The 13691-nt window shown below is 44.6% G+C and overlaps 1 protein-coding gene across 1 annotated transcript in view; it reads left to right on the forward strand.

Annotated features, from left to right (window-relative positions):
• The first annotated feature begins 1197 nt into the window (after positions 1-1197).
• The window catches only part of LOC138284115 (glycine amidinotransferase, mitochondrial), a 67009-nt gene continuing 54515 nt past the window's right edge, over positions 1198-13691 (forward strand). The window contains exon 1 of the mRNA XM_069222554.1: positions 1198-1606. Coding sequence (XP_069078655.1) covers positions 1538-1606 — 69 coding nt within the window. The 5' untranslated portion in view covers positions 1198-1537. The remainder of the gene's footprint in view (positions 1607-13691) is intronic.

Genomic DNA, 13691 nt, shown 5'->3' on the forward strand with positions numbered 1-13691 from the left:
TTTCCTGACCAATGACGATGTGGGAAGATTCTTTATGGAATTCTAACTTAGCTAGACTGTTGAGAGGGAAGTTGGTTCTTTCATATTTTGATTTTCCCCGTAGTGGTCCTGATTGAGGAACAGTTCCTGATGACTTTATTTTGTAATTTTAACTTTACAGTGTAGTTAGCTAATGGTGGATGCTGACCCCTTAGAAATTACTTCTTAAATGGTTCAGATAGCTTAGAGCCCACCATGTCTAAGACATTCCCATTCACTGACCCGTTGCTAAGGCTGGCCAGACGGATGTCCAACTGACAAAGAGATTCACAGCTTGCCGTTTTTGTTCTTTGTTTTCGAGGTACCAACCACTATTTTGATAGAGCCCTAGTTAGATGGTTTTCCAAATTAACTTTGACTAAATTACTTTTGCATGCAGCCCAAACATGCTATGATAATTGAAGGGTTAGTTAGTAATCTCGATATTGACAAATGTTACTAATTAAGAGTTGATCTTGTTCACCTGTTAAATCTAGATGTATGTCATTTCTATTGCACAGTTATTGCTGCTATTGGTTTGTACAGTGACTCTTGAATGCCGAATTGTAAATGCAGTAGTTAAATTGAGATTCTTTAGAGCATTTGGTCAGCCAGAGTCATTCATATATATTTATAATTTGGTATTGAGACTAATATAAGTGATGTTACCTTTCTTAATATAGAAAATAAACGTTCTAACTTTTACTAAAGGGTGTAGTTATTCATGGTCACGTGGGTCATGGTGTGTGAAGTTTACTGACTCAAGATTTTGACAAATTGATTGTTGCATGTTGTTGTCACAGGATTTGGATGTAAATAAACTGTAAGTGGTGATGATGAGATTCCTCTAAAAGCGGTAGAAAGATCTATTGAACGCTAATGTGTCCCCTTATGAATAAATTATAAAAGACTAAATAAGGTCAGACGCACTCACACCTCCCTATGTCAGTAATTCATTACCCTGGTTGATAAGGTAAATAGCAGGTTATTAACTCTGCTTTTGGGATTGGCAAAAAATGAGGCACATTAACAATGTCTGGGAGTTTTTGTATCATTTGCTCAGTGTTTACAGTAGAAGCTCAAAGCCAAAAGACATAGGCAAAATACATTGTAATTTACGGCGCCAATGGCTGGAACTCTCACAAGTGCGAGACCTATCGCACTGCAAATGCTTGTTACTATTGGAAGTGGCCACGCAGCACGTTGAAGTGAGAGATGGACACCTAGTGTCTGACTGTGGCCACGCTCTGCTAGGAGCCCCAGCTAAAAAAGGGGAAATGATTGGCATTTCTTGGAATGGATAGCTTCTAATCTGGGAATTCCGTGACCTTTAGCTCTGCCTGCATCACCACCTGTTCTGTGCAACAGCCAATGGGGCGGGGCCGCAGAGCTGATATAAAGCCCTTAGTACAACGGCTCCCTTTCACCACATTTGCGTCCAGTCAGTGACAGACACCAAGGGCAGCAGGCTCTGCACCAGTCGCGAGAACATTCCTCGTCAGAGCCGGAGAGAGCCACCATGCTGCGAGTGCGATGCGTGCGAGGGGGCAGCAGGGGCGCCGAAGCCGTCCACTACATAGGATCCATGGTGCGTATCTCGAGGCTTGCTAGCCGCTCCATCTGCGGTTTTCTTTTACACCTTATGATTTTTTTTTTTTTTATTGCGGCCAGAAATAATAGGTCATTCTAATCGTCCAGTGTCTGCCAGTGGCAGATTTGGAAACACATCCCTGTGCTGTCATACCCCAACCATCATCATCGGAGACTCTGAAACGTGTGTTCTGAAATTTTCCCCTTGTACCCCATGTGTTCGGTAGTCTTGCAGCAGCTGCTAGTCTGTCACCATCTTTTTTCCCCTGACCACACACTGTACTAAACCCCAGCCTGTTTGAGCGCCACGGACCCTTTCCCCCAGCCCCCAGTTTCTTATCTTCTCGAACGACCCACCCCCCACCACGAACCCTTCCCACAGCCAGATTTTCGTTTCTCTATAGATACGTCCCGCTGTCTCTGCCTGTGTTGTAAACACAGCCTGTTGCCGATCTGCAGCTTCTGTTCAAACATTCGAGGATGCTCACCCACCCAAAAAACCATCCTGCCATTAAGCGAATCTCCGCTAATCAACTGAAGATTTTTTTTAGACAGCGCACGCATCCTTGGTGTCACTTCTGCACAATTACTGTGTGCAGTATACAGAAGCGCAGAACCAAATGTCACGCTTATTGAAAAAATAAGGCATGCATGTTGTTGCAAGTCAGAGGCGAAAGCCTTTCCCCATGTTCAGGCGCGGGAGGGGAAATTAGTGTGTGAGGGGTGAGTGTTTTTTGGGGAGTTGGGTGCCCTTCCAGCAATGCCTCGGTGCCCTTCCAGCAATGCCTCGGTGCTACAGCTGCATTGCTCGTGGGGAAGTCTATGAAAGCCCCTAACAACGTGGCGAAGACCGTGACATTTTCCGCAAGGCGCTTTGTTTTTTTGGCAGCGTGCACTTCAGTGGAAATTGTCGCAGCGTGCATATCTACGTGCAGTGGCAGTGCTGGTTTCAAAACCTGACCCTGCTTCGAGCTCTCTGTGGTTAACCCCTCCCTCGTTCCTCAAAAGCAATTTCCCCGGAGGGATGGGGTCGGTAGGGCCCGCGTGCATCATCTTGATCTGAGATCTTGAAATGCCCTGCGGATTTCTTCGTGTACAGAATGAGATTTCCATTTAAAGTGCCCAAGGGAGAATGTGCAGTTCTGTGTTTAGTAAAGGGCTCGGCGATTTGATAATAAGTCTGAGTACATTCCTCCTCAACCCCCCGATAAACGCCCCGTGGCGCCTCCCATGGCCCAGGATCTTAGAAGATGGCAGTGTCTGAGGAGGGAGTATGGAGAAGGCGGGAAAAGGCAGAAATACAAACGATGCAATCGCACTGTCCATTTCTTTTTTTTTTTTTTTGCTAACGACTGTACTTGTACAAATAATTTCTGTGTTGCTTGCTTATGTTTGAGATCTTTTAGGGAGGGGTTTGCTTTGATTTCTTTTTCAGTACAGAATACTGCTGTGCCTGCCACGCAGTCCTGCTTTCTATCACAGATGACGTCATACAGAAGCACGCTCTTCTTTCCTTTACAAACCCTTGACTTATTGTGGGGTTGCTGTTCAGCTTCATTGCATTTCATCGAAACGAAGTGTAACAAGTTACAGCCCGGAGACCTAAAATACATGGTTTTATGTTTTTCACTTGGACGTGGCTTATTATAACTAATACGCTGCAAACTAAATTCCCTCGAGCTACTGCGGTCAGTTTCCTACAGTACCCAGAGATGGTTTATTTAACAACTCTCTAAAATTTTGCATTCTTTCACTTATTGTAATGCCTTGGCCTCTCTTGGGGCGACTGCCAATACCGTTTTCAAATGCAGAATATATAAATATATATCTATTCTCACTTCTTGGACTTTCTTTGGAAGACCAGTGGTTTAATATGTAGAGCCACAATAAATTAATCACCAGTTCATTTAACTAGCTCCACACTTTTTTTCCTTAGCGCTAGGTCTGTTGGTCTTTCAGGAGTAAAAGTCTGTCTATAGCACCCCACGCCCTGTCGGTGCAGGGTCCGGATGCATGTGTCTTCAGGCTGACACTGCATCTTCTTAGGAGCACGTGGGAAGGCAGCTGCGCCACAACTGTTGGGACAAATCTGGAATAGCAATCCCAGCTATGCTTGCCATCCATGAGCCCTTCAGCAAATAGTTCTGAGAAGCCGGGTTTCTGAAGGTAGGCTGGGGTTACAGGCGCTGTTATCGGAGCTGATAAAGAGGCCTACGTGCGCAGCATTAAAGCCTGCGCGAGGATTCCAAGGGTCAATCCGGCACTTAAAGCAATTATATATTCTGCGATATGGATGAATGTTTCAAGCTGAAAAATATGTAACCACTAGTCAATAAAGTGGCAAATAAGTAAATGTCAATTGTAGCTGTCTATATTAAAGTTAGTTGGTTTCCAAGCGCGATTAGATTTTGGCAGATTTATTTGTTAAATGATTGATCAATTGTTAAGAGTAGGGTGACCATCTGGCATCGAGGAAGATTCGGGACAGGACTGTAAAAAGTTCAGGACAGTCAAAATTCAGGACAAAAATTCAGGACGAAGGGTCAAAATTCGGGGCAAAAATGCAAGCACAAACGTCAGTTTTACAGACACACCCAAGAGAGGCTGGACTACCAATCAAAGCTGATAAAACAGGAGGATGAAATCGAGGTCAGATGGGAGATCAATAGCAACTGATGCAAAAGGGTTGTTGCTAAGAACTGGATCAATAAGGAAGATAATAATGTGGGACAGTTCCTAAAATCAGACAAGATGGGTTCACCAAGACTATCAGAAGTTATTGCATACCTGGGGAGTTGTCTCTGCAGACAGGAGAGAAACAGAAAAGGCACTGTCAAGGAGTTGAACAAGCAGCACCAAGCCACCCTGGCAAACTCTTCTGGTACAATGGTCCGCATGGTAAAGGGTGAGCAGGGGCCAGACCCTTTGCAAGGTTGTGCAAGGCAATTGTCTGCTCTGTCCATGTCTTAAAATGGTTTTGCAATTGAGCAAAAGCCAAACCAGTGATCTGGGTTACACCTAAGTGTCAAGTACACATGGAATCTTCAAAATATTTGGGATGTAAATTACACAAACAAAATGTAAGAACATGAGAAAGATTTCAAACTGTAATTGGTGTTTCTTTAACATATGGTACTATTTTCCCCTTTATATACAATTAGTCCTCAGATTGAACTGAGAACCAGTTATCTTTTGATACCTAGTGATTATTATCTACCATTTCCCCTCTGATTTGCAGGATGGAAAACTCAGCAGAGCGTTATGGTCCCTCCGAGCCCAGTTTGCTTTTTGGTCTTCTCTTCTGCTTTCTGTAGTGGGCCGACACTAGTGAAGATGGTGTGCTAACCCAGTGATAGTATTATTTTGCAAATGTGCCCCTGATCGTTCTTCATTCCTTCTTTGGACACGCCACACTTCTGATTTGGTTGCTGGGGTGCTGTCTGATAGCTCTTTCCACTCTAAAACTACCTGTGACTTCAGGTGGATTAGGCCTTCTGGACTTGGAACGCTATTATTTAGCTGCACAGGTCCAATGGGTTGCTCGCTGCCTGTGTGCCCGTCCCCTTGCATGAGATGGGGTTTATCTGTAAAGACTTTTAAGGAGAGCTTACTGCACTGCTCATTGTTTCTTACTGACCATTCTACGGAACACCATCCGGGGTTATCATGCACAGCTTTCTGTTTCCTTGCTAGAACCCATAAACATATTGACACGAAGAAACTCTGTGCTCCTGCACTACCTTTGCTAGGCCTTCCCACGCAAATAAACTCTGTCGTTGGCATGCTGCAGGTGTCTTAAAATTGGAGGATTTGTTTCTGGACGGTGAGCTACTACATTTCCAAACCCTTGTGGCAGACTACCATCTTCACCCCGGTCAACTCCTTACTTACAACCACGATAATCAATCATTAAATACCCTATTTAATTTCTGCCACCTAGAACTAACCGTACATGATGGGTGCCAGAAGCTCTACACCATAGGGACTGGTGGCAAACTGATAAGATGGGTGTACAGACCTCTCCTGCAGCATGGAGACCACTCCAGGTCTTCTCATCATACTACCTGGGTGATTGAGGTGGCCAAAGTTCTGCAAGATAAGGACTGGAGTAATATACTGGACTTTCCCCACAAAGTATCCCACGGCTGTCACTTTTAAGTACGTTCATAGAGCTTCCTTTGGAATGCATTTGACCAATTGCTTGCCATTAACTTTGTGGATTGCAGCTCACATTTCGTTGCTTTCAGTTTGGTGGCTTTTTGTTTTAGGCTGTCCAGCTTGAGTTTGTCCCTTCCCTTGCCCAAACCTTACTTACAGTATCTTCCTGAGAGCTCCCTTTCGGTAAATCTTGTTCTTATCTCATCACATTTGCTGTGCATTCAAAGAACAAGGTCAAATATCAGGCTGTGTCTTCGGTGGGGACTTAGTGTTTACCTTTCTTTCCCTGACTTCAAAGTGAGAGGATTTATGCGACAATCATGCTAGATACTGGGGGTAGGAAAGAGTTTTTTCTATTACATGACAACATTTAAATAAACTGCAAGGATTTCAGAATATATCAGAATAAGGTGTAGAAATGAAGCACATTTTTGTTACTTCTAAACTGTGCTGGAAACAAATACCTTTATGATTAAAACAAATCATTACGCTAGGTGGTGCAATTTCCACACATCGTCTGTGCACTGTATAGTTCTATTTGAAAAACTGTATGCCTGTGCAAATGTAATGGTCATTTCAATCAAAAACATGTTGTTACCACACTATGCATACTCCACTGTACTCCGTACCACTCCACACCTCCCTACTCTGCATCACTCCATGCCACTGCACTGTGGAACACTGCACTCTTCTCCACTCTATGCCTCTGCACGCTATGCTACTTCACCATACGCCTCTCTACTCTACTCTGTACCACTCTACTCTGTGCCAATGCACTGTATGCCTCGCTACACGACTTCGCTCTGCGCCTCTGCACGCTATACCAGGCTACTCAGCACAACTCCACGTCACTCTATGCCCCTGCACTCTACATCAATACATTGTACGTCACTCATCTACTCTGCACCACTGCACTCTATGCCATATTACTCTACACCATATTACTCTATGCCATCACACTCTACGCGCAACTTCACTCTACCCTGCACCTCTCCACTCTACGCCACTTTACTCTACTGTGAAACAATTTACTTTACTTTACACCACTGCACTCTGTGCTACTGCATTCTATGCCACTGCACTCTGCACTCTGCCACTGCTCACTACTCTGAAACAATCTACTCTATGCCCATCTGCCTCACTGCACGCCAGTGCACTATAAACAGCTGCAATATACACCACTGCACTCCATTTGCACCACTGTACTCTATGCCACTGCTCTCTATGCCACTCTACTCCACTATACACCACTGCACTCTGACACTCTACTTTGCAACACTTCACTCACTGCTACTACTCTACACCTCTGTACTACTGTATTCTGTACCAATACACTCTGTGCCACTGCACTCTATACCACTCTACTCTGCATAACTCCACTCTATGCCACCACACTTTACAACACTATTCTCTACACCACTCTATGCTACTCAAGTCTACTCTGCACTCTATGCCACTGCACCATTCTGCATTCTCTGCCACTGTATAGTACGCCAATCTACTCCACTGCACTCAGTGCCACTCTACTCTGCCCCATGCCACTCTACGCCAATGCACTCTAAATAACTGTACTCTATGCCACTGCACTCTACTCTGAACTACTGTAATCTACGTCACTGCTCTCTGCCACTCTACACCACTGCACCAACACTACTCTGTAACATTGCACTCTCCACCACTGTACTCTGCTCTACTCTGTACTACTGCATTCTACGCCAATACACTGTACTCTGCATCACTCCACTCTATGCCGCTACACTCTACAGCACTATACTTTACTCTGTAGCACACCACTCTACATTACTCCACTCTGGACCACTGTCGTCTGTGCCACTCTACACTACTGCACGCTCTGCCACTCTGTTGTATGCTATTCTACTCCATTGCACTCTGCGCCACTCTACTCTGCCCCATGCCACTGCACTCTAAACCAATTTACTCTACTCCACTGCTCCTATGCCACTCTACTCCACCCTACACCACTGCACTGACACTCTACTCTGCAACATTGCACTCTCTGCCTCTTTACTCTACACTACTCTACTCTGAACTATTGCAATGTATGCCAATACACTCTGCACCACTGCACTCTATGCCACTTTACTCTGCATCACTCCACTCTACAGCACTCTACTCTGCACTACACCACTCTACGCTGTTCTACTCTGCACCACTCTACACCACTGCACTCTATGCCACTCTAGTCTATGCTGCACTCTACGCTACTGCACTATACACCACTCTACATTACTGCACACTGCCACTCTATTGTACGCCACTCTATGCCGCTGCACTCTGCCACTTTAGTCTACTTCACTCCATTCTGCATTCCTTGAATCTTTGCACCATTCTAATCTGCTTCTGCATTCTATGATACTACATTGTACAACACTGAATTCTATGCCGCTGCATTCAATGCCACTTCACTCTATACCATTATATTCTGCAACACTCTACACCAATGCACTCTACATCACTCTACTCTGTACTAAATCCACTGCATACCACTCCACTATAAGCCAGTCTTCGCAATTTCACAGTATGCCACTCCTAAACACGACACTCTGCCACACCACTCTACAACACTGTACTCCACACTTTGCCATTCGACTCTGCAACACTTCGTGACACTCTCGTATGCTGCTAGCTTTTAGCCATGCTGAACAGCAGCCACTTTGGTGTATAACATGGCTAAAACACTTTGGCAAAGCCAATAACTCTTGTGTACGTGAAACCTATTGGCTTTGCCAATGCTTATTAGTATTATGTAGTACTGAGGTCCCTGAAACAACTGTGAATGTGTAAGTCCTTATCTGAAACATGCATTACACACATAATAAAGGCTGCTACAAAATGCGCAAATACCTCTAGGTAAAAATTTTAAAAAGTCCTTCTAAAATACACATTTCAATAATATACAGATTATACCTAGTGCAAACATTTTTTATAACAGTCCATTAAAACCACACACTCCACAGCTCACCCTGGAACACCCTTACAGTACCTCTCTAAAATTAAATACCCTTACCTTCAGAGTCAAGTGACTCTTTTGATTAAAGTCAGTACAGGTTTCCAAGCCCCTTTGCATTTGCAGATTTACCAGTTACACACATTTGCATTTCTTTAGGGGAGAAGCCACCCTGGCCTGTTTCTTATCTGTCTGCCCCACCCTCCCTCAGAGCACAGGAGACTTCCCTGACTTTCAATCCAGCTGTGGAAACTGATCTGTCCTAATTACATTTTGTGCTTTGGGTGAACCGCTACAATTAAGGACATTCATAACGGACTGAACAGTTAAATAACGGGCAGTCTGTGAAAATGAAGGACGGGTGGTCACCCTATGTTAGACTACTCTACTGAGGCCAAACATTTGAAAGCCGACCACCGCAATTGTGGTCTTGCTACGGAGACTGGTGAATGTTTCACAGAGATATAAGGCAGGCCTTCTGCAGCCCCTGAGGTGCGGTGGGGGTAAGCCTTCAGGGGCGTCTCGACTCTTCAGGGGTCCTATTCAACCAATGAGTGAATATGTGAGATGTGGGAGGCAAACTGACCCCCCCTTTTCACATTCTGTAAGGGAGTGGAGTGTCATTTTCTTTTCGTTACGCCACTATTTTTCCTGGTGTATGCTTGGGAGACTGCCACATGTACGCATCTACGTACTAGGGCACTAGTGACCAATTGGTCACCAGTGGCTCAGATTTTCTTAGAAGCAGCGTACAATGGTAACACCCAAGACATTTATTACCTCGGTTGTTAGAGCGCAAGTTTAAATAAGAGGTTTAGACTCGTGTTACAATGGCAGTAGAGTGCAATCAGAGGGCCGTGCAAACACAAAAAAAACAAAAACGTGAGCATCTTGGAATTTTTGGGCGTGTGACTTCATGTAACAGAAAAACGTAAGCGTGATGGTGTTGGCAGAATAAAAGAGTAGCCTTGTGACCTGGCAGCTGGTCCTCCGCCAGATACAGCGGATTGGCTAAGTTATTTCCACCACACTCGAGTTTGTCACAGAAACGTCTACCAAACTGGTCCCCAAAAGCAGGAGATTTTCTTGTCGGTACAACTTAAAAAAATTCTAAAATTGTGGATGAAAATACGACAGCCAAAAAGACGTGTATCATATGTAACACCTTTATGCCCGTCCTGGCTTTGTAGCTAACAGCACTTCTCCTTCTGGGACCTGTACTTAACATTTTCCATTCTAAGTATGGTTCCCTACGACACGCAAACCCAGTTCTCTCAGCAGGTATCACGTCGATTATGTCACTTTACATAATCTTTGAACATGATGGTGCTTAGCAACCGCAGGTATTTTTAGTCAGAAACATTTATTAAAACAATTAGGTTCATATAATATATCATGAACGACACATTTGATAATGCAATAACAAATTTAAATTACAAAATAAGTTTAAAATTATTTTACCCACTTGAGTAACACGGGCCACAGCAATACAAATATTAAGCCAATCCATTCATAATTTTCCTTCAAAGTGCTATATTTTAAACATAGACGCATGAGGCATGTTTAAGAAGTAAGGGCCAAATGTACCATCACGGCCTATTGCGATTCGGTAATAGCGATTTTTAAGAAATCGCTATTACCGACTCGCAAAGGACCACGGGCCAGATGTAGGAACCGCTTTGCATGTCGCAAACTGCGAAAAATGCAGTTTGCGCCATGCAAAACGGCCATCGCGATGCTGATTCACATTTTGCGAGTCGGTACCGACTCGCAAAATGTGAATCCGACTCGCAAATAGGAAGGGGTGTTCCCTTCCTATTTGCGACTCGCACCGCGATACAGAATTGCTTTGTGACCGCAAAAGCGGTCGCAAAGCAATTCGCAGTTAACACCCACTTGAAGTGGGTGGTAATTCATTCGCAAACGGGAAGGGGTCCCCTTGGGACCCCTTCCCCTTTGTGAAAGTCGCTAAAAATAAAATTTCAGAGCAGGCAGTGGTCCAATGGACCACTGCCTACTCTGAAAAAATGAAACCAAATGGTTTCATTATTTTTTTGTATTGCAACTCGTTTTCCTTTAAGGAAAACGGGCTGCAATAAAAAAAAAAAAAACTGCTTTATTACAAAAGCAGTCACAGACATGGAGGTCTGCTGTCTCCAGCAGGCCACCATCCCTGTGAGTGCAGGGACTCGCTAAACGCGACCCACCTCATTAATATTCATGAGGTGGGTCTTTGCAACCCCATAGCGAGTCGCAGAAGGTGTCTGAGACACCTTTCTGCATACACTTTTGCGAGTTTCAAATTGCGAGTCGGTCTGACTCGCAATTTGCAACTCGCAACATTTTCTTTTGCTACATCTGGCCCCATGTATCACATTTGCGAATCGGTAATAACGATTTCTTAAAAATCGCAAAAGCTATTACCGAATCGCAAATTGCGATACCGGCCCCATTCGCAGCTACCCATTTGCCAGCAGGGCCCATAGCTGCAAATTTCTTGCATTTCCAAAATTGCGATTTCTGAACCAGAAATCGCAATTTTGGAAATGCATAAGGCCAGGGTGCTGGGGGCCTAAGGTCCCCTCTCCTGCACCCCAAAAACATTTTTTTCAACATGTAAGGTACACACATGCCAAAAGGGCATGTGTGATTTACATGTTAAATTTAAAAATGTAGTTTAACTGCATTTTAAAATTTTGCATCAGGTTACCACCTGGTTGCAAAGCATGGTATTTTGCAAGTGCAAAATGCAATTTTTGGAAAAATCGCAATTTGCGATTTTTTCCAGCATAGCCTTGCGACCTGGAAATTGCGAATCGCAAATTGCAACTCGCAATTTCCAGGTCGCAACGCAAGAAATCGCAATTTTAGCAATTTCTTATTTGTGGTCTGCGAATGCATTTCATGCATCGCAGACCACTGTTTTGCACTCGCAAACGGCCAAATTTACCGATTTGCACCGTTTGCTAGTGCAAAACTTTTTAATACATCTGGGGCCAGATGTAGGAAAGGAAAATTTTGCGACTTGCAAATTGCGAGTCTGACTGACTCGCAAATTGCAACTCGCAAAATGGGATGCAGAAAGGTGTCTCAGACACCTTCTGCGAGTCGCTATGGGGTCGCAAAGACACACCTCATTAATATTAATGAGGTGGGTTGCATTTTGCGACCTCATAGCGAGTACCTGCACTCACAGGGATGGTGGCCTGCTGTAGTCAGCAGACCTCCATGTCTGTGACTGCTTTTTCAATAAAGCAGTTTTTTTTTCTTTTTGCAGCCCGTTTTTCTTAAAGGAAAACGAGTTGCAAAAAGAAAGAAAATTCCGAAAACATTTGGTTTCGTTTTTTTCAGAGTAGGCAGTGCTCCATAGGACAACTGCCTGCTCTGAAAAAATATTTTTTTCAGCATTCACAAAGGGGAAGTGGTCCCTTGGGGACCCCTTCCCTTTTGCGAATGAGTTACCACCAGTGTGACACTGGTGGTAACTGCAAGTTGGTTTGCAACCGCATTTGCGGTCACAAAGCAACTCAGCATGGCGATGCGGTCGCAAATAGGAAGGGAACACCCCTTCCTATTTGCGAGTCGCATCCTCAAATTGCGAGTCGGTACCGACTCGCAATTTGAGGATGAGCATCGCGTTCGGCCTTTTGCATGCTGCAAACTGCGTTTTTCGCAGTTTGCGACATGCAAAAGGCTTCCTACATCTGGCCCTAGCCCCTAACCTAACCTTGACTAATTTGTGACAAATTTGTGGGTCAGCAATGTGGCAGAGCAACAATAATTTTCACTTATCTTTTAAAAAGGAAGGATTACACTAATTGGTGTTTTAAAAAAAAAAAAAAGAAAATGTATGCCAAATCAGGATCAATCACTCATTGAATTTGTAACGCGCACTAATCATTGTTAACGGTATCCAAGCGCTAATTTGCTGCATCAGTCAGTGGAATATCCAGGTATTAAGATCTCTTCTAATCACCTCGAGGGAAGGAGATGCCCTTGGTGGAGGTGGGGGATACCGTGATAGGCCTTTGCTGGTAGGAATGTGGATGAGTGACCCCTGTAGGTGCCGCATCAAACTCTTGGGGTGATCGTGAGTGATGCAGAGCGAATGAGTGTTGGGGGTTGGTGAAATCCCATGTGATGGTTGAGGCAGGCATGTCCTATGTTGTGGAGAGATCTGTACGCAAGCGTCAGGAGTGTGAATTGAGGGCATTTGTGCATGGGGAGCCAGTGGAGGATCCTTAGATGTGGGGTGATGAGTGTGCTTTTCGGGAGGTCTAGGATGAGTCTGGTGGCTGAGTTGTGGATGATTTGTAGTTTTGTAGTCAGTGTGTTGGTGAATGTGGCATAGAGCGTTTTTTCCGTTGTCCAGCTGGCTTGTTATGAGGGCTTGGATGACAGTGTGTCTGGCTTAATGGGGGAGCCATTGAAAATCTTGTATAGCACGTGGAGGGTGATTAAGCAGGTGGAGGTGATCGCATTAATGTGGCACTTAATGTTGAGTTTTTCTATGATGATTCCTAGGTTTCTGATGTGGTTGGTGGTGGGTAGGGGACGGACCCAGCTTGGCTGGCCACCAGGAGTCATCCCAGGGTGAGGTGGTGTTGCAGAACAGTAGTACTTCTGTCTTGTCTGTGTTGAGTTTCAAACATCTGTCCCTCGTCCATTTTGCGATGCTGTTTATACGGTTGTGGAAGTTGGCTTTTGTCGTGGATGCGTCCTTGGAGAATGAGAGGATGAGCTGAGTGTCATCTGTTTAGGCGATTGTTGTGGCAGTGGTTTCTGATGTCAGCCAGGGGGGTCATGTATGTGTTGAAGAGGGTGGGGCCGAGTGATGATCCCTGAGGGATGCTGCAGATGATATCCTTGGGTTTTGAGGTGAAGGGCAGGAGGTGAACTCAGAGTTATGCCTGAGAAAATAGAAGCACTTCATTTCAGTGCTTTACCTCTGATTCCA

The sequence above is a fragment of the Pleurodeles waltl genome, chromosome 3_1 (genome assembly GCF_031143425.1).
Source record: "Pleurodeles waltl isolate 20211129_DDA chromosome 3_1, aPleWal1.hap1.20221129, whole genome shotgun sequence".
Classification (NCBI taxonomy): Eukaryota; Metazoa; Chordata; class Amphibia; order Caudata; family Salamandridae; genus Pleurodeles; species Pleurodeles waltl.